The sequence below is a fragment of the Eumetopias jubatus genome, unplaced genomic scaffold (assembly GCF_037043125.1).
Source record: "Eumetopias jubatus isolate StellerSeaLion01/CBP00866 unplaced genomic scaffold, mEumJub1_p1.0 scaffold_6, whole genome shotgun sequence".
In the NCBI taxonomy this organism is placed as follows: domain Eukaryota; kingdom Metazoa; phylum Chordata; class Mammalia; order Carnivora; family Otariidae; genus Eumetopias; species Eumetopias jubatus.
Genome location: NW_028274812.1, coordinates 108,206,074 through 108,231,138, shown reverse-complemented (window position 1 = coordinate 108,231,138; position 25,065 = coordinate 108,206,074). Strand labels below are relative to the sequence as shown.

The window sequence follows — 25,065 nt, the reverse complement described above, 5'->3', positions numbered from 1 at the left end:
CATACAGAGAAATAATAGCTGGAAGTGAGTAACAATAGCAACGATTTAAGGAGGGCAGGGTTAGGAATTGAGCAGGGATTTGCAGAGAACCCTGGGGATCGTAGGCGGTCAGCCATAAGCCTGGCTCCAGGAGTAATGTTTGAAAGTTACAAGCCAGAGTCCGCTGAGCCCTGGACGGACCTAGCCTGAAGGCCTACTGTAAATCATCTCCGTGCCAATTTTTGATCCTGTTGCACCCTCGGACACTTAGGACCAGTGTCAGCCCTGAGACCACAGGGACTGCCCTGTATATTATGCTTCTTGCCTTTACTCATACACATTTACACCTTCTATTCTTTAGATATTTTCCTAGTCAATTTCACTTTTTTTTTAAGTCAGCTCCACACTCAGTGTGGAACCCAATGTAGGGCCTGAACTCACGACCCTGAGATCAAGACCTGAGCTGAGATCATGAGTCGGATGTTTAACTGGCTGAGCCACCCAGGCGCCCCCAATCTCTTTATTTCTAAGCCTTAGGGAAATGAGTAGGTTTTACTCATGTACAAGGGGAAATGAATTTGGATTTTAGGTTTGAATATTCTGCATTTAATATGTGGACATCTGAATACTTCCTAGCCTTTCTAGGCTGTCCCTGTCTTTAACTGGAACTCACACCAGTCAGTTGCACTTGTGGTCTCAGCCTCATCTGTGAACTGGGTGATTGAGTGGGCTAGTCATAACTTGGTTTTCTCTCCTGTAAAATGGAGGTAATAATTGTAACCACTTTATTGGGTTGTAATGAAGATTAAGTAAGATAGCATCTGTAATGACTATGTAAAATGCTTGGCATAATGGGTGGTGGTGATTATAATAAGCATGTCATGTGTTTTCTCATCTAAATTAAACTTCGCATCAACTTCAGCAAGTAAATGACTTTGCAGCCACTCTAAGTGTTGTCCTCACCTTGGAGATACTGAGGTCCTTTCCAGCTGGTTTTTAAACAGTACCTACAGCACGCAAACACCTGGAGCCTCACCAGCTGTGTACGGCCAGCCAGTAACAGCTATTATATAGTGGATGTCTATTATCCGCCCGGTATGATGTGAGGCGCTTCTAAGCGATCTAATTTAACACTCCTAACCTTAGTAAGTAGGTATCGTTTCCTCCATTTTACTAATGAGGAAACTGAGGCTCTGCCAGGGTTAAGTATCCCGCCCAAGTTTAAAGCAGTTATTAGGGGGTTGAACTCTTACTGGACTCAGGCCTGACTCCAAAGTCTGTGTTTTCTCTACTCTGCTACTCATTCAAGTTGTGGTAAACCTAAATAATACAATGTAGGAAAGGAGCAATGGTAGCTTTAACAAGTAGAAATGTTAGGAAATTAGACTCCTGGCTGAAAATAACTGTTGTACGTATTTACTGTGGCATGTAAAAATGGCCAAAAGAACCTGTCAGTGATTTGCTTTGAAAGCATCAAAACCCACCGAGTGAGTCTAATGTGTGGAAGTCGATCAATAACTTTAAACAGACGATAACATTATTTTAATATAAAAAGGAAATCTATCTCACTCAGAGAAAGCAACAATGAACCCAGGGTTACACCTCGGTAACAGAAAATAACCTCACTTCCTACCTGCCTTGTGGTTCATTCCATCAGGTAATTTTCTCTTATACCTCCCTTCCCCACACGGATAAAACATGCTACTTGGGTATTAATTCTGATTTTCAGCATAGCATTTTTTCTCAGGAGACCCAATTAAAGAAAGGTCCTGTCAGGACGAAGAAACGATCTTGTTTATATCAGGAAGTAGGCCTCAAATATGCCAAATACTTTTGTCAAAAAAATATCACTAGTTTTTGTTAGGTATGTAGTTTATTTGTATATTCACCTTAAAACAAGATTTTAAAATATGTAATTTGAAGTGCTAAGCTAAGTAATCTGGGTTTATAGACAGCTTTAGTCTGAAAACAGCTCGAAGTGGATGCACACCTTGAAAGGAGCTCACAGAGAGTCACTGGAGGCGAGTTTGCATAAATCATCTTATGATACAGTGATTAATATTGTTTATAAAACAAAGATTTAAGTGATCTATAATTAAGAAATTATTTCTTTTAAAGTAAAAATGGGTCACAGATTGCCGCTTTGCTAGATACAGTTCCGTTATATTGCTCTTGTTTTATCGACTAGTTCTTAATCCCGAAGCTTATACCTGGGATAAGCATGCTTTAGGCATTTGTGAATGACACCGTCAACAACTGAGCTGGGAACTGAGTGAGGTCACAGGGCACAAGGCTGTAACTCTTTCCATGTTGAGGACAGTACTGTAGGTCTGACCCATAAGCAGCATGCATGCAGAACGGTGATACCTGACAGAGCATCAGGGAAAAGAGAACCGGGACGCCGGTTTAAGGGGGAAAAACTGAGAAGTCCTAACGACCCTGAAGACGTGAAGGGAACTGCAGAAAGACATGGACCCAGTTGTGCTGTAAATAGAAACGAATCACTCCCTTGACATACCTGCAGTTGCAGCACATTGTAGCCTTGCCTCTTTCAGGCCTTTAACTTCGATTTAATTTCACGGAAAAATAGACCTCTCCAAACAGAAAGAATGCCATTTACCAAAGGAAAGAGGCCTTATCACTGTGGGGTTTAATAAGGAAAAATATTTGTGCCCTGCTCAGTTTTCAAAAGCCATTATATCCATTCAATGTTCGGTATTTTCTACAGTGCTGGTTACAGAGCTAACAAAATAAAAGCCTGCTGAGTGAATGAATCACAGGATGAAAAAAGTGATACAGTAATTTCTCGAGAGCTCAAATTCCTTAACAGTGATCCTTCTAGGCGGCCTGGTAAGGGTTTGGGCAACAAGAGGAGTTCAGTGCATGCCACAAATGTGCGTGAGATGCTGCACAGTATATTCATGTTCAAGAATGTCACACTAAAATGAGGTAAAATTTGGAGGTTACGATCCCCACACTAACATTTGCCAGCTTGCACTGAGGTAAATATGAAGAACTTTAACTGTTCGGTGTTAATCAAATCAACTGAACGTTCGAACTTCCAGGTGGCTCAAAAGGGAAAATGTACATAAGGAATATTTCAAAAGATTCACTTTCAGCTGAAATGATACAAATTAAAATCAGTGCGAACTCATCATTGAACAGTAAGAGAAGAACAAAATATAAACTCGATTCTCTTGGCGCACAGTAGTCAAAGTGGTTTGCTCACATTTGTTAAAATCATAACTGAAATGATGATGTGTACAGAAGAAAAGGTCAAGTGGTTTTTCACTCTAGTCCAGTGTGTCATTAAAATTCTGCCCCTTGCTGTGAGCTGCTCAGGGCCTGTGGGCGCATGTGGGCTCAACGGAGTAGTCAGGTGGATTCACGGTCACCCCGACTGGAGGCCTCTCTATCTCAACAACATATGTGTCTGCTGGCACTAGTGGACTCGCTGAGACTTTAGGACGTGCCTTCTTTTTCTTCTGGTACCGTTTCCCAGACTGGCTCCTTGATGTGTCCTGGCAACTGTTCTAGTTTGGTCTAAAAAGAGAAAAATAAAATTATAACATAACGTGGACTTAACTGAACTCTTGAGCCACAAATTGGATTTATGCATTTCGTTCCCTTAAATCCTCTTGTCTTCTTTTTCCCTTTCACCACCCCTCCCCGCCCCCTCATCTTTGTGTAGGGCTCTAGAACCAGGAGAAGGAACCCGGATGGTGTATGAAACACTCTCACCTAGTTCACTCAGTGATCTCCAGGGACTGCCAATGAATGCAGACCCCATGTCTTCAACTACTAAGGGGGAGGGAGCCTCAGGGGCAGCTTGGGGAGGATGTGGGCGGCACTGGCACGATTCTGCTGGGCTGCAGCGCCTGCACAGGGAGGCAGAGACTCCAGCCACTGTGGCAACTCTGCCTCTAGTCCGCCTCAGGCCCTACCCTCCACTCGGGGGGCCGGGGCAGGGCTGCAAAGTAGCAAAACAACAACACAGATCTCTCTCCATCGGAGCTAGAAATTCACGTCATACCTTTGTCACTTCCATGGCAACTCCTTCAGGTAAATTACGCTGAATATATTCCAAGTAGACATCTGCTGTACTTCCAGTTAGATGTTCTAACTAAAATTTCAAACATGAAATTGGTTCATGATATGCTGTTAAAGCAGAAATTTTGTTTCTTTTTTCAGTAAAAGCAGTATAGCTTTTTTTTTCTTTTTTTAAAATTTTTATTTATTTATTTGACAGAGAGAGACACAGCGAGAGAGGGAACACAAGCAGGGGGAGTGGGAGAGGGAGAAGCAGGCTTCCTGCTGAGCAGGGAGCCCGATGCGAGGCTCGATCCCAGGACCCTGGGATCATGACCTGAGCCGAAGGCAGACACTTAACGACTGAGCCACCCAGGCGCCCCAGTATAGCTTTTCTTTCTCTATGAAATCTTACACAGAATTCCAACTTTTTTTTTTTTTCTTTAGAGAGGGAGAAATTGTGAGCGCCAGGTGGGGGTAGGAGGGGCAGAAGGAGAGGGAAAGACAGAATCCTAAGCAGGCTTCACGCCCAGTGCACAGCCCAACTCAGGCTTGATCTCATGACCCTGAGACCATGACCTGAGCTGAAATCAAGAGTCAGAGGCTTAACTGACTGAGCCACCCAGGCACCCCCAGAATTCCAGTTTAAAAGGAAAAAAGTATTGGGATGCCTGGGTGGCTCAGTTGGTTAAGCATCTGCTCTTGGCTCAGGTCATGACCTCGGGGTCCTAGGATCAAGTCCCCATCAGGATCCCTGCTCAGGGAGAAGTCTGCTTGTCCCTCTGCAACTCCACCCCCACCTCGCTCACGCATACACTCTCTCTGATAGATAAAAATAACAAATAAATAAATAAATAAATAAATAAATAAATGGGAAAAAGTACAGATCTTCTGGTTGGCTGGAAGGGGGAGCACAGCCCAGAACACCTTAAAACTAGGGCTCTATGGAACCCAGCTGGCAAGTGTGATATTAAAGCAATACAACATTTACTAATCATTCATTATGTAATGGGAGCATTCTAAGTGCTTTCGATAAGTATCTCATTTAATCCTCACACTAACCTTACGAGATGCGTACTGTTATTACTCTCATTCCACAGATGAAGGAACTGAGGTGCAGATCACACAGCTGGTACATGCCAGTACTTGGACCTGTCTGACTCCACAACCCTTGCTCTCCTTAACCACAAGACTACGCTGACCCTACTGGATGCACAAATGAATAACTGATGAATGAAAAACCTTAATGTTTCCCATTGTGGACATGGAAAACCGATTAGTGTGTGAAAAGAACCACTAGAACTATGCAAAAACTTAACTAGAATTTATGAAATATAAGCCAAATTCTTCCAAGGTTTTATATTGTATGAAAATTAGCATAATCTGTATTGCTGCGTTAAAGTATGAACTACCCTAAAGGACGGCTTTGAGTCTGATTTTCTATCATTTACCTTCTCTACAGCTATCAGTCACAGGCTGACTGACAGAAGGCCATCTAGTCAATGTTAAAGGACAGTTGCAATGTGCTAGGGTGAACTTCTGGGCATTTCAAAAATGCTTGAATGTCTGAAATAAACTCACCTCTAAACATCTGTAAAGTGTTCTCATTTCATACTGAACTCTGTGCTTCTTGAAAATATGCACTGATTTGAGAAGAGTAAATCGCTCTATTTTCCTTGGAGGTTCATGTCTGAAAAATCAATGGGCAAAACAACATACTTAAGCTAAGTGATGTTAAAACCCGAGTCACTGATAGCAAAGCACGATTCCACAGTTCTGTAGGTGAGGCTCATACTCAATTATAGGCATTAGCTACCGTTTACAGACTTCCAGCTGTCAAGGCTATCAGGCGTAACAACTGCTGTCCTAAAGCTCGGGCCAAAATGAACACAGCAGACAGCAATGGAACAAATATCCCAGAGATCCAAACTGAGCCACGGCACGCAAGGACAAGCAAGTATGCCTCTGGCTTTCACCTCCCACTCGCCACCCCGAAGTCCGGTTTTGACCAAATGTATGAACTGTGAAGAGTCGAACCAGTGTGTTGCTATGTGCGTTGTTTTAGGGAAATCTGCACATTAATTAATAACCACAAAACTAAAAAGTCTGTTATGGGAAAGCCGTGGGTTCCTTCTGTTTCCTTGTAAGGCAAGCCTGGCAAAGCCCTAAATGGGCCTTGTTCGGCATCAGAAGGAGCAGGTGACAAGACAAAAGAGGTGCAGCAGTCCCCCCCCTTATCCATGGTTTTGCTTTCAGTGGTTTCAGTTGCCCATGGTCAACCACGGTCCAGAAGCAGATGATAACTCAGAGTGAGTCAGAAGGTTAATAGCAGCCTAACGTGACATCACAGTGCCTACAGCATTCACCTCACTTCATCTCATCACCTGGGCATTTTTATCATTTCACATCATCCCAGGGGTGAGTACAGCACAAGAAGGTATTTTGAGAGAGGGAGAGAGACAAGAGAGCACATTCACGTAACTTTTATCGCAGTATATTGTTGCAATTTTTCTATTCCATGGCTAATTGTTGTTGTTAATTTCTTACTGTGCCTAATTTATAAATCACTTCATCATAGGCATATAGGTATAGGAGAAAAAAGGACATGTAGGACTGAGTACCATTCACAGTTCCAGGCATTTGCTGGGGGTCTTGCGTATCCGCCACGGATAAGGGGGAGATTACTATAGTTACACTTGACCCAGCAGTGATTTCAAGGCCATATGAAGCTAGCCTTGCTCCTGTAGGAAATGACTGGGTGAGTGATGTTTCTGAAGGCGGTTGTGAAACAATAGCTATATTAGACAAAGATCATCAGAGTCTGAAAGGATTGCTTGTTCACCTAAATCACCTCCCTGCCCCATGGACAGTCCAGACATGAGGGCTTCGTGGGCCTCCTTATGTCTGTGCAATTGCTAGAGAGAGGATTCCCTCTGTTTTCCTTGTTTGCTCAGTTTAGTATTTAAAAATTCTAATAGGAATCCTGATTAGGATAATGTGACAAGCCTAAACTCTACCCACCATGGGTTTCTATGCTATTTTAAGGGTTCAGACCTAGCTGGGATCAGCACCATTTTCCTGGTTGATCACGTTACAGCAGCTAACAGGTCAGATTAGGAAAGATCATACTTACACTTCATTTATTTATTTTTTAAAAGATTTTATTTATTTGAGAGTGAGAGACAGATCACGAGCAGGGGGGAGGGGTACAGCGAGAAGCAGATTCTCCACTGAGCAGGGAGCCCGATGCAGGACTCGATCCCAGGACCCTGGGATCATGAACAGAGCCGAAGGCAGATGCTTAACCGACTGAGCCACCCAGGTGCCCCATACTTACACTTTAATAGAGATACCAAGTTCTTTTGCAGCAAACACGGCAAAATATTCGTAACTGTCCAATACAGCCTTATCATGGCCTTTTACTAAAACTGATAGGCGCTTATATAATGTATCTGGTTCATCAGAAATGGTTATCTACAATTTTAAAATCAAAAAGAAAAGTTTCAGTTACGGTTCCTCTAATATTTATAATTGGAAAATTTCATGTATTATCCTCAATTGAACCATTTCAGAGTTTACTAATAAATGGGAAGAAAAATGCTGAGTAACATCTTAATACTATTAGCTTAATTACCTAGCTACTATCACATTCAGATCTCCACAATGACTCTTACAATCTGTTAAAATATAGTTTAAATCAAAAGGACTTTCAAGCAACCTACAAAGTCACTAACGGAACCTTCTAACTTCATAGTTATTAAGCCCCAAATATATAATGGGGAAGGATCTGGGGGGGGTCTATTAACAAAGTAACCTGGTCAGAAGGTCAGAAGACTTGGACTAGGAATTAAACTGCCTCTTCCAGCTGAACGATAACAGGCAAGTCCTAGAATTTCACCGCACTGCAGTTCGATCATATATAAAATAGGGCCATACCTATGCTAGAGATCACAGCATCACTCACAGCACTTCTGTAGGGAACTAATAAGCAAACACAGATAAAGTGCTTATAAATTATAAAACGTTGTTTTACAAAGGCAAGCTATCGCTATTCATATTTTTATTTTTTTTTCTTTCTTCCTTTTTTTTAGATTTATTTATCTGTCAGAGAGAGACAGAGAGTGCACAAAGCAGGGGGAGAGGCAGGCAGAGGGAAAGGCAGGCTCTCCGCTGAGTAGGGAGCCCGATGTGGAACTCAATCCCAGGACCCTGGGATCACGACCTGAGCCGAAGGCAGACACTTAACTGACTGAGCCACCCAGGCGTCCCTTATTAGGTTTTATTCATGTATGTTTTGCTTGCCCTAATAGAAAAATTACTCATTTCTAATGAAAATGTTATGGCACTGACTGTACATTTAACTTCTCCCCCTTCCACTCTAACATTTAAAGATCTTAGGAATAATGGGTCTGACGTTTCTTTCTTCCAAGAGATGAATTACATTCACCTTCATTCATCCATTAGACCAGTAATTTATCTTACTAATCCAATGATTCAGGGTTAAATTACTTCACTCCTGAAAGGCGATCTACTTATTAACCAGGAAGCTAGCCAGACATTTACTCTCAATTACCCCAAATAGGGTTGCTGGAAGAAGAGAACACACTGATATTCTAAATCATAACTTGGGGGACAAGGGAAAGGGAACAGAGCTCCAAGATGTGTTCTGACTGGTCCCTACAGGGCTTTAAAGATAGTCTGAATCTGTCATGACAGGAAAAAGCAAGAGATCTGGAATAAAAGTTTGGATTTCAGGTTAGCTTGGAAAATTTAAGACCACGTGACATCACTAGGTCTAACTTCCCACATGGCAACATGGGGCTGGAGTAAGTGGTATCTGTCTTGCTTATAAAGGGCACAGCCTGCCAACTGTGCACCACCTTTCCTTACAGGCCTGCCCATGCAAACATCTGACGTGGAGACCCAGGGTTCATATGTTCTGTCATGGAAACAATCCAATATCCACTCAGCGAAAAAAATCAAAAGAGCAGTACATTACGTATAATACAATTCCATTTTGGTGAGCACGTGCATAGATGATTACACACAGACAAATGTCTAGAAGGAGTCATACCAATGGTTAAAACAGATTATTTTTGAGGGGTGGAACTGAAAAGATTCGAAATTTGTAAGGATTGTTTAAATCACAATTTACACAAAAACTGGGTTGATAAATCATGGTTTTTACTTAAGGGAAACAAGGTTACACAGCTACTTCTAGATTTTCTTTGCTTGTGGTAATGCTCTTCCTCGCTGTGAACAATAAAGGATTGTCCAGGCCCAGACTCAATGCCTTAAAACGGAAACAAACACTTAACGCCTCCAAGGAAAGCATTTTCTATAACATAGGATCAAGTATTCTGCATCATTAATTATGACAACTCTTCACATTGTGCTGAGCTAAAGCACAAGTCTGCTTATTCCCACAGTAATTAGTTATTTGGTGTAAATAACTGATTCCTTGACTCTCTGAAAGATGGTATGAGCACACAGGGACATTAGAATCCTTCACTCAGGCATACCGTGTATCTGCCAGTATTCCAGAACAAAACATTCTTATTTATTAAGTGTTTGGGAAACAGCCTCAAATGAAATAATGAGAAAAAATTATTGCTAATATAGCTCCTTACCAAGAAATAGGGAGTACATACCGTAGGCTTGGTCAAATCCTTGGGAATATCAACGTGTAGGTTTGAAAATTGTACCCATTTCATACTGGTACTGCTGTGTGTGGAAACAAAGAAAAACCTAAGTGAAACAGCACAAAAGCCCATTTCCTTATTAAATTTAGCACATCCAATTACATACTTACAGGAGAAAGCCACCATTTCTGGCTGTACTGCTCTTAGAACCGTTTATAGAAAAATTCCTTGAACCCTAAAAAGGGGGGGAGCATGTGTTAGAATTATAGTCAATCCTCAAACATTCATAGTTTCCACTAAAAAAAAAAAAACAAAAGATGTACAATGCTTTAAATTAAGGGCTATCCATTATTTCAGATGAAGATACTAGGGTAACTAAAATGCCAGATTAGATTTCATTTAAAAATAAGAGGACAATGATAGAGTTGATAATCAAAACAGATTCTCAAAATACTAGAGAATCTGTTATCTCTTAAAGCTTCAGAGTAAGTACTTTTTTAAAAAGCAATTTACACAGACACAAGCAATTCTCACACTGAAAGAATATCTATGATTTAAATATGTGGACATCAAGGAAAAAGTGACTTCATTTTTCCAGTATTTTTTAATAGATTAAATGTACTTCAATATAATACTTATCTTGCCTATGTCTGAGCAGTAAAAGTCTCTTTTTAATTTATTTATAAGAGCTGAAATAATAATTTTAAAGTACCCTTTTTGTGAAGCTTTCATACATCTTTTCTACTGTATGTTTCTTGGCTTGGCTAGGAGATTTATGCCTGGGTGGCTCAGTCATTAAGCGTCTGCCTTCAGCTCGGGTCATGATCCCAGGGTCCTGGGATCGAGTCCCACATCGGGCTCCCTCCTCGGTGGGAAGCCTGCGTCTCCCTCTCCCACTCCTGCTGCTTGTGTTCCTGCTCTCGCTATCTCTCTCTGTCAGATAAATAAATAAAATCTTAAAAATATATATATAAATAAATTGAAATACAGTGAGATGGACATCATCTTACAATGCAGCCTTTCCAAATCCTTTATTGTCAGCTCCCCCTGGTGGACAAAACTTCTAGCTGTAGGAGACCTATGGTAGTATATATAATAATGTAATGTGCCACCTGTTTTCCCCTTGAGCTTTCCTGAGATTTAAAAATGTAACCCGAGAGGGGTGCCTGGGTGGTGCAGTGAAGCATTTGACTCTCGGTTTTGGCTAAGGTTGTGATCTCAGGGTTGTGAGATCCCAGCCCTATGTGGGGCTGTGTATTCAGCAGGGAGTCAGCTTAAAACTTTCTCTCCCTCTCCCCTTGCCCCTCCACCCCACGCTCGCTCAATCCTTCTCTAAAATAAATAAAATTTTAAAAAATATTTTTTACAAGATTTTATTTATTTATTTGACACAAAGAGAGCGAGAGATGGAACACAAGCAGGGGGAGTGGGAGAGGGAAAAGCAGGCCTCCCGCTGAGCAGGAAGCCCCAAGCAGGGCTCAATCTTAGGACCCTGGGATCATGACCTGAGCCGAAGGCAGATGCTTAAAGACTGAGCCACCCAGGCGCCCCAAGATTTTATTTATTTGAGAGTGAGAAAGCGAGAGAGATCACAGAGGGGGAGGGAGAAGCAGGCTTCCCGCTGAGTGGAGAGCCTGATGTGGGACTCCATCCCAGGACACTGAGATCATGTCCTGAGCCGAAAGCAGACGCCTTACCGACTGAACCAACTAGGTGCCCCAATAAATAAATCTTTAAAAAAAAAATGTAACCTGAGAAAGTATAGTAAGATCCTCACAAATACTTAGAAGATGAAAATAACACTTTAGTACAAGTAAAACTTAAAACAACTGAGGGTCACCTAAGTATGTTTTAAAAGCCCTATTTATTCTTAGCTTATTGTCCTGTCCAACCTCTGTACCCAAGGATGGATGCAAACCAAAACTTTCATATCCTCCCTTGGATGAAGGGAGAAAAACAAAAAGATAGGATATTAGGCACAATACAAAGTAGTAGGAGGTGAGTGCCATTTCCCCACACACAATCACACTTCCTCTGCCTCCCTCCCTGCATGTGCGCCAGCGATCCCACAACCCAGTGTGCAAAAGGACCACAGGTCTGGGCACCTGGGTGGCTCAGGCAGTTAAACATCTGACTCTTGATTTCAGCTTTCCCTCTCTTTAAAAAAAAAAAAAAAGGCCACAGATCTAAGCAATAGGACACTCTGCCAGTCATATTCTCCCAGTATAAACCTCTGCTTTTAAAAGCTGGAGCCTAGGGACACCTGGGTGGCTCAGTCGGTAAAATGTCCACCTTTGGCTCAGGTCATAATGCCAGGGTCCTGGGATCGAGCCCCATATTGGGCTCCCTGCTCAGTGAGGAGCCTGCTTCTCCCTCTGCCTGCCATTCCCCCTGCTTGTGCGCTCCCTCTGACAAATAAATAAATAAAATCTTAAAAAAAAAAAAAAAGTTGGAGCCTAAAGTGCTGTTATAACCACAAATCAACCTTAAGAAGCTTTTTTTAGGGGCGCCTGGGTGGCTCAGTCGTTAAGCGTCTGCCTTCGGCTCAGGTCATGATCCCGGGGTCCTGGGATCGAGCCCCACATCGGGCTCCCTACTCGGCAGGGAGTCTGCTTCTCCCTCTCCCACTCCCCCTGCTTGTTCCCTCTCTTGCTGTCTCTCTCTCTCATTCTCTGTCAGTTAAATAAATAAATAAAATATTTAAAAAGTTTTTTAAAAAGACTTATTTATTTATTGAGGGGGGCAGAAGGAGAGGGAGAGAGAATCTCAAGCAGACTGCACTGAGTGTGGACACAGGGCTTGATCTCATGACCCTGAGATCCTGACCTGAGCAGAAACCAAGAGTTGGATGCTTAACCGACTGTGCCACCCAGGCGCCCCCAACAGGAAAAGATGTTCACTGAATCTTCTACAAGAAACTGATTACCTCTTGAAACTCAGCTAATGAAAAACCATCACTCTGAACTCTTGCTTTTCTCCACTAGACTTTCATTCAAAATCTCTCCCAACTTCTTCCTTTTTCTCCATAAAATAATGTTTCTCTTCTTGTTTATAGGACTTGCCTATGGCTTTGCAATAGCTTGCATGTCCCGAACTGCAACTCTCTGTCATTCCCAAATAAACCAATTTTTACTGGTAAAATAACTTTCATTTTTAAGGTTAACATTATTTGGTGATCAGAAGTGGGATCCAGAAATGATCAACAACTTTGAGGCTAGTAAGCGAACAGTGCCAGGGCCCACAGAGCCAATGAAGCTCACTGCTTTCTTACCAACCCTGGATTTGGGGGCCAAGTTTCTCCTGGACTTTGAGCTCTACTCTCTTAGTGTTTTGAGCACTCCAGGATCTGTTTTAAGGCTTTGTCCTTTCAGAGAGTACTTGTCTTACCTTTGGTCTGACTCCTTTTTGGAACCAAACAGTTCCTGTTGGAACTGTGCTTGCTTGGAAGTGTGTTAGTTCTGGTCTACCTTCTTTCCAGAGCTGGGCTATTCCTACTGGTTCTGTGCTGGCCTTTGGTCTGATTCCTTTGGAACCAGGACGTTCCTGTTGAAACTGTGCTGTTCAGGAATTTTTCTTTTTTTACTCTAGAGAAAAACCTCTAAGAATCAGGATCCTGGTCATTCAAATGCTTTGAGGGCAGCTCCCCTTCTGGAACACTGATGGTTTTATGTTTAAAAGCTGTGGTTCTTCCTCATGCCCATGTCTAACTTTAGTTACTGACTTAATCAAAAGTAATTTAGAACTTCAATGGTCATTACCGGGAACTTCTGATTTCCTCAGAATTAATCAGGCAGCCAAGTCTCTAAAACCGTCGAAACTGAATGGGATACCTATTTTGATTGGTATCTTAAAGCTTCCAAACATTATCAAGGAATCTAAAATTGCCTCTGCAAAATACAATTTCTAGACTAACTGAGGCAAAGATAAAAAGGCTCCTGGGGTCTGAGGGACATCCCCCCGCAGCCCCAATTCCCAGGAGGCTGGCAGTCACTTTATGCTCAGGCCCCAGCTGTGGTGCCATCACCCTCTGGTGCTTCCACCTCCTCTATCAACCTCCCCATTCTAATTCTCTCGCTAAACTTCCCTTTGCATCCAAACCTCACCCTGCTCCCCTCTCTACTGAACCTATCAAAACCTGCCCCTTTACACTTAAATCTTTTGAAGATTTTTTAAAAAGATTTTATTTATTTATTTGACATAGAGACAGCGAGAGAGGGAACACAAGCAGAGGGAGTGGGAGAGGGAGAAGCAGGCTTCCTGCTGAGCAGGGAGCCCGATGCAGGGCTCGATCCCAGGACCCCGGGATCATGACCTGAGCCAAAGGCAGATGCTTAGCGACTGAGCCACCCAGGCGCCCCTCTTTTTAAGATTTAAAAAAAATTTTTTTGAGAGAGAGAACGTGCATGTGCCCAAGCGGGGGGAGGGGCAGAGGGAGCGAGAATCCCAAGCAGACTCCCCACTGAGCATGGAGCCTGACACGGGGCTCGATCTCACAACCCCGAGAGCACGACCTGGACACTTAACCGAATGAGCCACCCAGGCACCCCTAAAGTTAAATCTTCTGAGGATCCAAATAACCCCCAAATTTCTTATGTTCCCTGGAATGATGCTGAATTGAGAGCCATAGTTAGTTTCTTACAGTGACTGAAAACCCCCATAGGTTTGCGGAAGCATTTCACACAGTTATTCAAACTTACCAACCTGGTTTCTCAGATTTTTTAGCAATTAGTCCACATGCATGTTGGTGAGGGCCAGGCCAAATACTGGTTGTAGCTAGCCCAATGGGAATACCTTGAAAGGAGTTTAGAGAAACAGACCCCTAACTTTTGGTAAGACGCTAGAACATATGCTAGAAATCTCCACCAAGCAATTACAGTAGCTTTTCCTAAGCCTGTTGACTGGAACAAAATTCAGTCTTTCATACAAAAGCCTGATGAACCTGTTCATGACTATTATAATTGATTTCAGATTGTTTTCAAAGAAAATTCTGGTCTTCCTTTTGATGTTGAATCAATCAGGGTTAGCATTTAACTATGTTTTTTAATGGGCTGAACTGGGCTAACTCTTTTAGTTAAAAAAAAAAAAAAAAAAAAAACCAAGATGGAATGGGAAACTGTGTCCACTCCTGATTTAGTTAATTTGGCAAGCCAGCTTGCTAGTACCCTAGGGCAGTCGCCTAAAAGAAAGACCACTAAAATTCTTAATTTTCTTCTCTTTTTTTTTAAGATTTTATTTATTTATTCATGAGAGACAGACAGAGAGAGAGAGAGAGAGAGAGAGGCAGAGGGAGAAGCAGGATCCCCTCTGAGCAGGGAGCCCGATGCGGGACCCGATCCCAGGACCCTGGGATCATGACCTGAGCTGAAGGCAGACGCTTAACCATCTGAGCCACCCAGGTGCCCAATTTTCTTTTCATCTTCTTCTTCTTTTTTTAAAAGTAGGCTCCATGTCGAGCATGGAGCCCAATGCAGGGCCTGAACTCATGACCCCAAGATCAAGACCTGAGCTGAGATCAAGAGTTGGACACTTAACTGACTGAGCCACTCAGGCACCCCAAAATTCTTAATTTTCAACCCTTAAACAAAACCAAAAACCTCCTAGTTTCTGCTATTATTGCAAAGAGCCAGAACACTGGAAAAAAGATTGTTACCATCTTAAGTGCTCCAGGTGCCTTCAGCCCTCTACAGCCAGCCTTTCCAATGCCCTCATTCCCAAGACATGGCTGCAAGGAAATACAGGGGCTCTTTCCAAAACTCCCTCTCACTTGGCTCAGAGAAACCACTGTTCAGATCAGGAATAAAATCTTTGTCCTTACTGACATCATAACTACACTCTTGGTACTTGGCCCCAGTACTATAAAGCAGTCCCTGACTTGGAGTTTTAAAACAGTTCAAACGGGTCTCTAATAAACATCAGTTTCCTGTCTCTGAACCTGTTCCCTTTGGTCTAGGTCCTTTGGGAGATACATACCCTTTTCTCCATAGCTTCTCTGCTCCTATTCATTTATTGGGCCAAGACTTTTTTGTTTTTTAAGATTTTATTTACTCATTTGAGACAGAGAGATACAGAGACAGAATATGAGCAGGGGGAGAGGGAGAAGCAGACTCCCCGCTGAGCCAGGAGCCCGACTTGGGACTCGATCCCAGGACCTAGAGATCATGACCTGAGCCGAAGGCAGATGCTTAAACCATCTGAGCCACCCAGGAGTCCTTGGGCCAAGAGTTTTTTAATAAACATATCGTGCTGGAATTTCCTTCTCCCAAAAGAGGGAAATAATTCTAGAATTTGACAGTAGTAATCAAAATGGCCAGCCAGGGGGATTAAGCAACCTTTTGACATCTCTTATTTGCTCCATGTCTGATAGCACTATAGTTGCATGTGGGGACACTGTTTGTTCCTATTGGGACAAATCCTCTTTCTGGGCAAAATCTTCAACTGATCTGCAGAATCCACGCGCACTTCCTATCAAGATTCAAGCAGATCCCTCAAAACCTCTCCCCACAATTAATGAATACCCTATAAAGAAAGAAGCCCTGCAAGGCATCAAGCCTGTAACAGATGATTACAAAGCTCAGGGTGCTCATTATCCCCTGCACTAGTCCTAGTAAGTAATACCCCTATTTTACCTGTGAGAAAACTCAATGGCCAAGGATGGAGGTTTGTCCAAGGCCTCTGAACAATACATTGTTATCCCTTGGCACCCTGTTGTTCCTAATCTGCATATGTTGCTGACAACCATTCCCAGTGAAAGCAAATTTTCACTGTAATTGAAATACACAGTGTATTTTTTAGTATTCCAGTTGGTAAGGATAGCCAATATCTTTTTGCTTCCACTTGGGAAGGATGGAAAGACACCTGGACAGTAAGGCCTCAGAGTTGCACAGAGTCCTTACTTTTCACCAACCTTAAAAATGGATTTGGATGACAAAGTTTTCTGCAGGCTCTACTTTGATAAAATATGTAGGTGATTTGCTTTTCTGCTGCCCTTCTCAGTAAGATACCATCTACCTATTAAAGCTTTCGGCCTTGGCCTTAAAAGAACACAAAGTCTCCAAAGAAAAAACTGCAGTTTGCTCAAACTCAGGTTTGATACTTAGAGCACCTGATCTCAGAACAAAGCCTACATTTGGATCCAGGGAGGCCTCATACCATCCTGAACTTCCCCAAACCTGAAAAGAAGTGCCAATTATGAGGTTTTCTTGGACTGGCTGGCCGCTGTTGAAATTGGATTTGAAACTTCTTTTATGGCTTAATCTCTATATGCTTTACTAAAAAAAGAAAAATGACAAACCCAATCCTATTATTTGGAAAAATCGAGAAGACAAAGCTTTTGGGACTTTAATAAAGCCCCCTGCCCTCAGACATCCTAATTACCAACTTCCCTTTTTACTCTTTGTATGTGGAGGGGAAAGGAACACCCTTGGGAGTACTCACCCCAGTACTTGGGGACCGTGATGGACCTGTTGGGTATTGTAGCCAATAACCAGACCCTGTAGCATGGGGATATTCCCCTAACTTCTGAGCCATTCCTGCCACGGCACTTAGTTAAGGCCACTGAAGAAATAATCTTGGGATCCCCTTTAACTATCTTGAATTTCGGCTAAGGGTAAAGCTGCAAATTTATACCAACAGTCAGTATGTCTTTGGGGTAGTTCATAACTTTGGAATGTTAGGAAGCAGTCAAGAAGTTTCCTAATCTCCAATGGGGATAAAATTAACAACGTCTCCTATATCCAAAATTTATTTGATACCATACTTTGGCTGGCTGCTCTGTTATTAAGGTTCCCAGGCATTCCAGACTCAACTCCCTGGGCACCAAAGGAAACCACCTCATTACTATTTTCAACAAAAATGCTGCTTTCAAAGAAATCAATAGCCAAATCTCTGTCATGGTCCAAAGGGATGTTTCCCAAAATGATAATTTGGAAAAATTAACCAGAGATACTCAACAATTGGTCCCAGAGAGGGAAAAACAGTATCGGAAAGAGAGTAATTGTTGGCTCAATAAAAAGAGAACTGTGGTCTGGACCAAATAACAATCTGTCCTTACCAGAAATTCTAACATTCCCACTACTTACCACTGTACATGTATTAAACCATTGGTCTACTGAAAAAATGACAGTATCACTAACCACTATTCATGGGGAAATATTAATAAGGCTGCAAAAAGTATCTACCTCACTTATCCCTTCTGTCCAAAGTACGATGTAAAGAAATCTTTGCAGGAATTTCATACAACTCCCCCATCTCATGTATATAAATATGTTTTAGTCATGGTTTGTATGTTTCTCACTGAACTAAAGCTTTACCTTATAGACAGGCCACTGCTGCTTCTGTGGCTAAAGTTCTGTTAGAAAGGATTATTCCTACTGGGGGAACCCCTCTTGAACTTCAGAGTGATTGGGGAAACCATGTGACCAGTCAGGTGCTTTGACAAGTCTGTGCTGTTTGGCTGGTTTTACAACACTTTTATCGTATATATATCATTTTCAGTCCTCAGGGTTAGTTAAACTCACTAACGGTACTATTAAGACTTAATTGGCAAAATTTGTAGAGACTCTCCCAATACCTTGGCCAAAAGCACTGCCGTTGGTCCTTCTGAATCTCAGATCCACCCACTTTGGAACTCAGACTCTCAATCTCTGAGCTAGTCATAGGATGCCCAATGAACCTGGTACCTGCCTCCTTGACCCACAACTGATAAAAGGGTATCTACTTCATTGTAAAGGCCTAATTACTTCTATTAAAAACAACCATGCTTTGGTCAAGCAATCTCTTCACAGTGCTCTCCTGGGAGACAGACCTTAATCATCACACCAAGCAACCTGGAGATTTCATCTACTGGTAAAGATAAGTCCAGAAAGACTCTCTTTAACCTTGCTGGAAGGAACCTCATCAACTACTGCTAACCAACACTTGTGCTGCCAAACTCCAACAAAGAGACTGCTGGGTTCACATGACAAATCTAAAGAAAGCATCAAACCCTGACTGGACCTGTATACCATCTGATGACCTAAAAGTAAAAATTTCCCAGAACTGAAGCAGATGACATCTGAAGAGACAGCTTTCCCAAGGTGTCCAGGTCAGGCCTGTATACCTTTTCCTCACTATTTACTTCTACTATCTCTTTTGTGGAAAGAAAATGCCCTTGTCTGCATTTGCCAAACCCCTGTGAAAGGGGGAAACCTCTTCCTTTGATTATGGCCTTTTGAAAACAGCCTCGTCATGATCCTGTGACAAATTAACTTTCACATGCTTTTTCTGAAGGGTGAGAGGGTTCAGCATTCACAAGTCTCTTTGTTCATCTGGACTATTAACTGACTCTGGCATCTTATCCAAATTCATGATCTCTGAAATTTGCAACCTTACATGCTGTATTATTGGATTACATTTGGTTCCAAACAGTTCTTTTGAGATAACAATATTGTTTTCATATACCTTTGAAATTTTGCTATTTTTGCAAAAAACTCATTAGCTATTAGCTTCATGTTTGTGACTACAGTATATTTTCCCAAATGCACTCAGTTAATTTTCACCGTGTTCTTGCAGTATTCACTATTTTGTCTTCATGGCTACGTTAAGCAGGGACTTCCAGGAGGCATACATGACCCCAGGTTTGCCTTTCCTCCCCTAAGTTGGAGTAAGTGCCAATAAATATTTCAGTTGGCTACCTTCAGACTTAGGGTCCTGGTTTAAAACCATCATACAATTTGGAATTGTTACATTACTTCTTTTGTTTTGTATAATTATTTAAGCTTTGTACTTAGCCTGTCCAACTTTTGTCAAAACGATGTAACCAATAAGGAGATGATCTCCAATGCTTACAAGCCTGATAACGTATTGACAGATGGAAGTGCCTGAGCATTCTCCCTGCCACCCCTCCTTGTTAGTTGAATGTGACCTCAGTAGGTTTCCAATCTGTACTTTCCCTCAGACGTAAGACATGGCAACCAGAAAAAGTCCTTCCTGGTACTGAGGGACACAATCACTAAACATGGAAACCTGACTCCCAATCAGCAATGCTTTTAAAGAAAGATCTTAATCAAAAGGAGATGTAAAAATAAAGGGAAACCTCACTCAAGTAGAGTTGGAGGCTAAAAAGGGGATCCACACTACTTAAAATCAGTTACAAGAACTGCCAATTATAGGCCTCAAGGGAAGAATAATCAACAGGAAAGAATGATTACAGGCCCCAACAGAAAAAGATGTACACTGAATCTTCTACAAGAAACTGACTACCCTGCAATTCAGCCAAGGAGAAAGCATCTTCGCCCTGAACTCTTGCTTTTCTCCAATTGACTTCCATTCAAAACAGCCCCTCCTAACTTCCCCATTCTCTCTAAAATAATGTGCCTCTCCTTTATTTGGGGACTTGCCTATAGTTTTGCCACAGCTTGCATGTCCCAAATTGCAATTCTGTTATTCCTAAATAAACTCATTTTTGCTGGTAAAGTAATTTTTATTTTTAAGGTTAACAGGAGATTTACAAAAATATAAAACACTGCCACTCTTATACCTCTGAAAAATTTAGTTATCTTTCCATAAAAAAGTTAATTAACACGAGTTCATTTTATTTTTAAATGAACAAGCATTTTTAAGATTCTCGGCTTTATTTTCTAATAAGCTAAATATTCATTGCTAAAACCCACAAAAACAAAAGTTCTTTGGAGCCCTCAACCGGTTTTAGAGTGTTAATGGGGTACTGAGGCCAAATAAGTTGAGAATCACTGCTTAAGTCTTGCTTTGTCTCTAAAGAACGGCAAAGAGAATCCTTAACCCATTCCTACGACTTCAACGACTCTCATCTAATCTCACAACATCCGGATATCAGAAAAGTATCCCAATTTGGTTCCATGAGAGGGGTCTAAGATCTTGTATCAGTTCAGCCCCTAATTTTATCGAGGCAATCCTCTGAACTTCAGTGTATTTTGCAAATCTGAAAGAGGGGCCTGGAACATATATTGTTCAATATTCTTTCCAGCTCTGACATGCTACGATTCTTCTTGTTCCCGTCTTTGCCCTGACTCATGTTTTATCCCATGAGAGAATTCGAAATAAAACCAGCCCCTTTCTCGCCGCCTTCCGGCAAACAAAACGCCAGGATGCGGAATAAACATCGGAGAAAGTTCCCGATGGCCAGAACGACATCTGGCAATCAGATTTTGTGGCTACTGTCCAGTCAGGCGGCTTAGCACCCCCAGCCCGTCAAGTACCTGCCAGAGACGCCGGCACATGGAGCACAGCGTTGCCCGCGCCGCCATCTTGCCGTCCAGGCCTCCCAGGACCGCTTCCGGGGTCACAGCGGTGTCCTCAGACCATAGAGTTCCGCAAAAGGAGAGAGTGTAGCCTTGCGTTCCGGCACAGAAACAACCATAGAGACACGATTCCACACTTTTTGAGGGCAAGTCTGAGAGTACAGCTGGCTTTCCTAGGGTTGGCTGAGTGGCCAACGCTCGGTCTTGATACAATTACATCTTCCCATATCTAGATAGTTACCAAGTTCCTTCAGTGTTTGCTCTTCAAATCCTGTTTTGTTGGAGGCAACATAATACATGCTTTAAAAAAATATACGTATAGTTAATATATTAGCAGCAGTTATTTCTGGGTAGTGGATTATCAATGGTTGATTTATTTTCCCATTTCTGTGTTTTTAAAAATTTTAACAAAATTTGTATTTCATTAAAAGGAAAAGAACCAGGGGTGTCTGGCTGGCTCAGTCAGTGGAGCATATGATTCTTGGTCTCAGGGGTGTCAGTTTGAACCCCATGTTGGGTGTAGAGGTTACTTAAAAATAAAATCTTAAAAAAAAAAGGAAAAGTACTACTGCAATGAGTCTAGGTCCCATCCCTTTACTTCATTTCAATAGCCTTTCTATGTTCCTTAATCCTGTATTCCTTCCCCACACCATTTGACATTTTTGTGACCCCCCCCACCATCCTGTACACCACTGTCCTACAGATCTTCCTAGGTCTTCATTTCCTTATGTTACTCTAGTATTTCAGAATTTACAATTGCTGACATTACCAAGTACCACAAGACCAAAAGTTTTATAACCAAAAAAAGGTTATTAATGTCCACCATAATTTAGCTCCAACTAAAAAGGCTTTTACTTATTTTTTTAAAGATTTTATTTATTCATTCGACAGAGAGAGACACAGCAAGAGAGGGAACACAAGCGGGGGGAGTGGGAGAGGGAGAAGCAGGCTTCCCACAGAGTAGGGACCCCGATGTGGGGCTTGATCCCAGGACCCTGGGACCATGACCTGAGCCGAAGGCAGACGCTTAACAACTGAGCCACCCAGGCACCCCCTATAAAAGCTATTAACTGGGGTTTGCTGTAATAAAAATCTCTTCCATTTGTGCCATTCTCTAAGCTTTATTTTCCCCAGGTGTTTTCACATATGCAATTCAGCATAATAGAAAACTCTAGACTTATAATTGGGAAATCTGGGTTTACCACTTAGCTGAGTGACTGTGGGCAAGTTTACTTGCCCACTCTGAGCCTCAAGTTTCTCATATATCAACCAGAGATTATAACAATAGTTCCCATTTCATTTTTTAAAAAGATTTCATTTATTTATTTGACTGAGAGAGAGAGCTGCAGGCAGAGGGAGAGGGAGAAGCGGGCTCCCCACTGAGCAGGGACCCTGACGTGGGGCTCGATCCCAGGACCCTGGAATCATGACCTGAGCCAAAGGCAGACGCTTAACTGACTGAGCCACTCAGGCGCCCCACTAGTTCCCATTTCAAATAGTTGCTATGCAGGATAAATGAGATGGGGATGTGTGACGGTTTGGTATAATGCCCAGCACATAATGATGCAAGGTGAGTATCATCCACTATTTGTAACCATAAAGTTGCTTCTGGGGCACCTGTGTGGTGCAGTCGGTTGAGTGTCCAACTCTTGGTTTCTGCTTGGGTTGGGATCTAGGATTCATGGGGTTGAGCCCTGCATTGGGCTCCGCATTTGGCCAGGACTTGGCTGGAGATTCTCTCTCCCTCTACCACTCCCCACCTCCCCCTCCCCCGCCCCAATCAATCAATCAGTCAATCTTCAAAAAAAATTGCTTCTACCTCACCTGCCTTGCAAGATTGTTGAGCGGATTAAAAATAAAAAATAAAAAGATCAGGTTTATGAGAACATTTCATACCATCTAACTAAAGTATTATGCAAATATATTCTCCCCCACCCCCAAGTAGGTATCATTCACCCTTACTTTGTAGGCAAGAGAACCAAGGAGAAAGTAGCATGATTTTCTCAACATCACACAAATTGATGAAGATAGGAACAGAAACTAGTTTTGGGGTCCCTCAGACAAGCCTCTTTTCACTAGAACTCTGTCCACGTGGAGGTGTGGCAGAGAAGTGCAGTCTGTTTCTACACCAGAGTGTGTAAACACCACAAATTACACCCGCACCTCTACTATCCTTGACTGTGCCCAACGTTGGCAGGCTGCCCAGTGCCCTTTTCAGAGCTAGGTTCCCTCTCTGAATTGTGACATTCAAATTGGCTGGTCTCTCCCAGCCAGTGGGGTTCTCCAGTAGCTCTCCAACTCTGTTGTTACTTCTGAAGTTTGCATCCGATTCTCTTATGGCACTTCCGCGACAGCTTTTCAGCCTGCCCCTGCCCGCTTTGAGTAGTCTCTGCTGGGTGAGTGTTCCGCAGCCACAATGATGGTGACATTCACCTAATTTGATCCTCACAGGAAGATACAAATTTTATCCTAATTTTATAGGTGAGGACACTGAGGCTCAGAGATAAAATGACTCAAAGTCATATGAATTAGTTACAGCTGAACCAATAACCATCTTCAAAATCCTAGCTCAGTACCTTTCTACCTCTGCAGTGGGTTACTCTGTGATGAGGTCCAGTTCTGTGTAAGTCCCTGTGGATTAGAGGAATAGAGATCCCTACTCCCCTACCTCCCTGGAAGAGGAAAGGGCTTATTTTTATTTTTAAAGACACATGGCCTGAACTACTCCTAAAACTGGAAAAGTAGGTTCAAAGCAACTTAGGGACTCGATACCCTCTCCATTTCTGAGGCCACACATGGTCTCTCTAATGGTGGGCTTTCCCTGCTTACAAACAGCTTCTGCTCCCCCAGAGCTCTGCCTGGCATGTGGCCATTGCTGGTTGCCTCTGGCTCACTGAGTTTCTCTATTCATACCCTCAAACTTGGAGATTTGATTTCGTTCCCGCGTTTTCCTGGGCCAAGCCATATTGCGTGTCACCAAGCAGCCTATGGGCCTAATAGAGTGGGGTCAGGTGCCAGCCCAGGTCCAGTTAACTGGGGGCAAAGGGGAGAGTCATTGGGAGGGGCAAAGCCAGGTCTTGCCAGCAGTGGGGCCGTAAGGGGGTGTTCTCTGCCATGGTGTGTAGGCAAGGACAGAGCTCTGCAGCTTGACCCAGGCATTATGGGCCTCTTCCCTACTACCTAAACTTTCAAACATCTGACTTACTGTAAGATGAATAGGAGGCCAAACGATTCTAGGCAGTTGAGGCAAGTACAACTTGCTTTATATTCAGGAAGAATAAAAGTATGTGAGTCATATATTTCTAACATATTTTGATTGCACCAGCTGTTCTATTTTAAAAGACAGCCCTTTTCCCTTGATTGTGATGGCTTCACAGGTATATACTTATCTCCAAAGATACAACTCATCAAGTTGTATATGTTAAATATGTATAGCTTTTCGTATGTCAACCATTTATCAGTGAAGGGATTTTTAACAATGCCAATTACAGCTAAAAATGAAGTTACACAAGCAGAGGAAGTTATGACCTAAAACAGCCCAAAGCAAGCATCAGTGTGGTAAGTGTGTGTGCGCTGGAATGCAAAACAAGCCTGTATGGCTGTTCTGGCCTTTACAACTCAAACAGAAGCATTAAACACTTACCTTGGGGCAGGGAGTGGGGTGGGGAGGACAGCCCTTTTCGAAAGATCACTCTTATATAAAGGAAGTAATCAGCACTTTGGCTTTTTTATACGGGGATATCTGTGATCCAAAGATCATCTATGGTTCAGTTAGGAACATATTATTCAATTTATTAACATGTTTTCTTAGTTGTGTTTTGCTTGTGTCAACATTAAAACTCATCCTCATTCCTAGAGCACACCTCAGCCGCTGGCTATGGCTGAGGAAGGTAGACTGGGAGTCTGTGAAAGTCAGAATTGACTTTAGGTAAACTCAAAAGGCTTTATTTACAAACACACACACACACACACACACACACAAATGCACGCACGGATAAGCATAACTGGAAGAGTAGAGGAAATTAATCAATTTATTTATTTATATTATTATTTATAATTAATTTAACAAATCATTGCTGAGGACCTGATATACATTGCTGAGGGAGGCAGTGGTGGTAAGTGAGTTCAGATTATTAATAAAACATGACCTTTGCTCTTCC

At 42.3% G+C, this 25,065-nt stretch overlaps 1 protein-coding gene across 2 annotated transcripts; it reads right to left on the bottom strand.

Moving 5' to 3' along the window:
- Positions 1-1,833: 1,833 nt before the first annotated feature.
- Positions 1,834-20,927, bottom strand: MRPS10 (mitochondrial ribosomal protein S10). 2 transcript variants are annotated; one of them, XM_028097871.2, is made up of 7 exons: positions 20,864-20,927; positions 9,821-9,885; positions 9,660-9,732; positions 7,346-7,482; positions 5,590-5,698; positions 4,013-4,102; positions 1,834-3,522 (listed from the first exon to the last, which is right to left on the bottom strand). In XM_028097871.2, exons 1-7 carry the CDS (start codon positions 20,909-20,911, stop codon positions 3,442-3,444), a joined length of 603 nt encoding a protein of 200 aa, XP_027953672.1. In that variant the 5' UTR covers positions 20,912-20,927; the 3' UTR covers positions 1,834-3,441. The 2 variants fall into 2 exon arrangements, with proteins under 2 accessions (XP_027953672.1, XP_027953674.1); XM_028097873.2 differs by having other exon boundaries at positions 9,660-9,729.
- Between the last annotated feature and the right edge of the window lie 4,138 nt (positions 20,928-25,065).

Coding starts and splice junctions, on each gene's coding strand:
- MRPS10 (XM_028097871.2), bottom strand. CDS start 20,911: ATGGCGGCGCGGGCAACGCTGTGCTCCATGTGCCGGCGTCTCTGGCAG. Junction 9,733..9,820: donor AGAAATGGTGGCTTTCTCCT/GTAAGTATGTAA, acceptor TTCCACACACAG/CAGTACCAGTATGAAATGGG. Junction 3,523..4,012: donor TTGCCATGGAAGTGACAAAG/GTATGACGTGAA, acceptor TTCTCTTTTTAG/ACCAAACTAGAACAGTTGCC.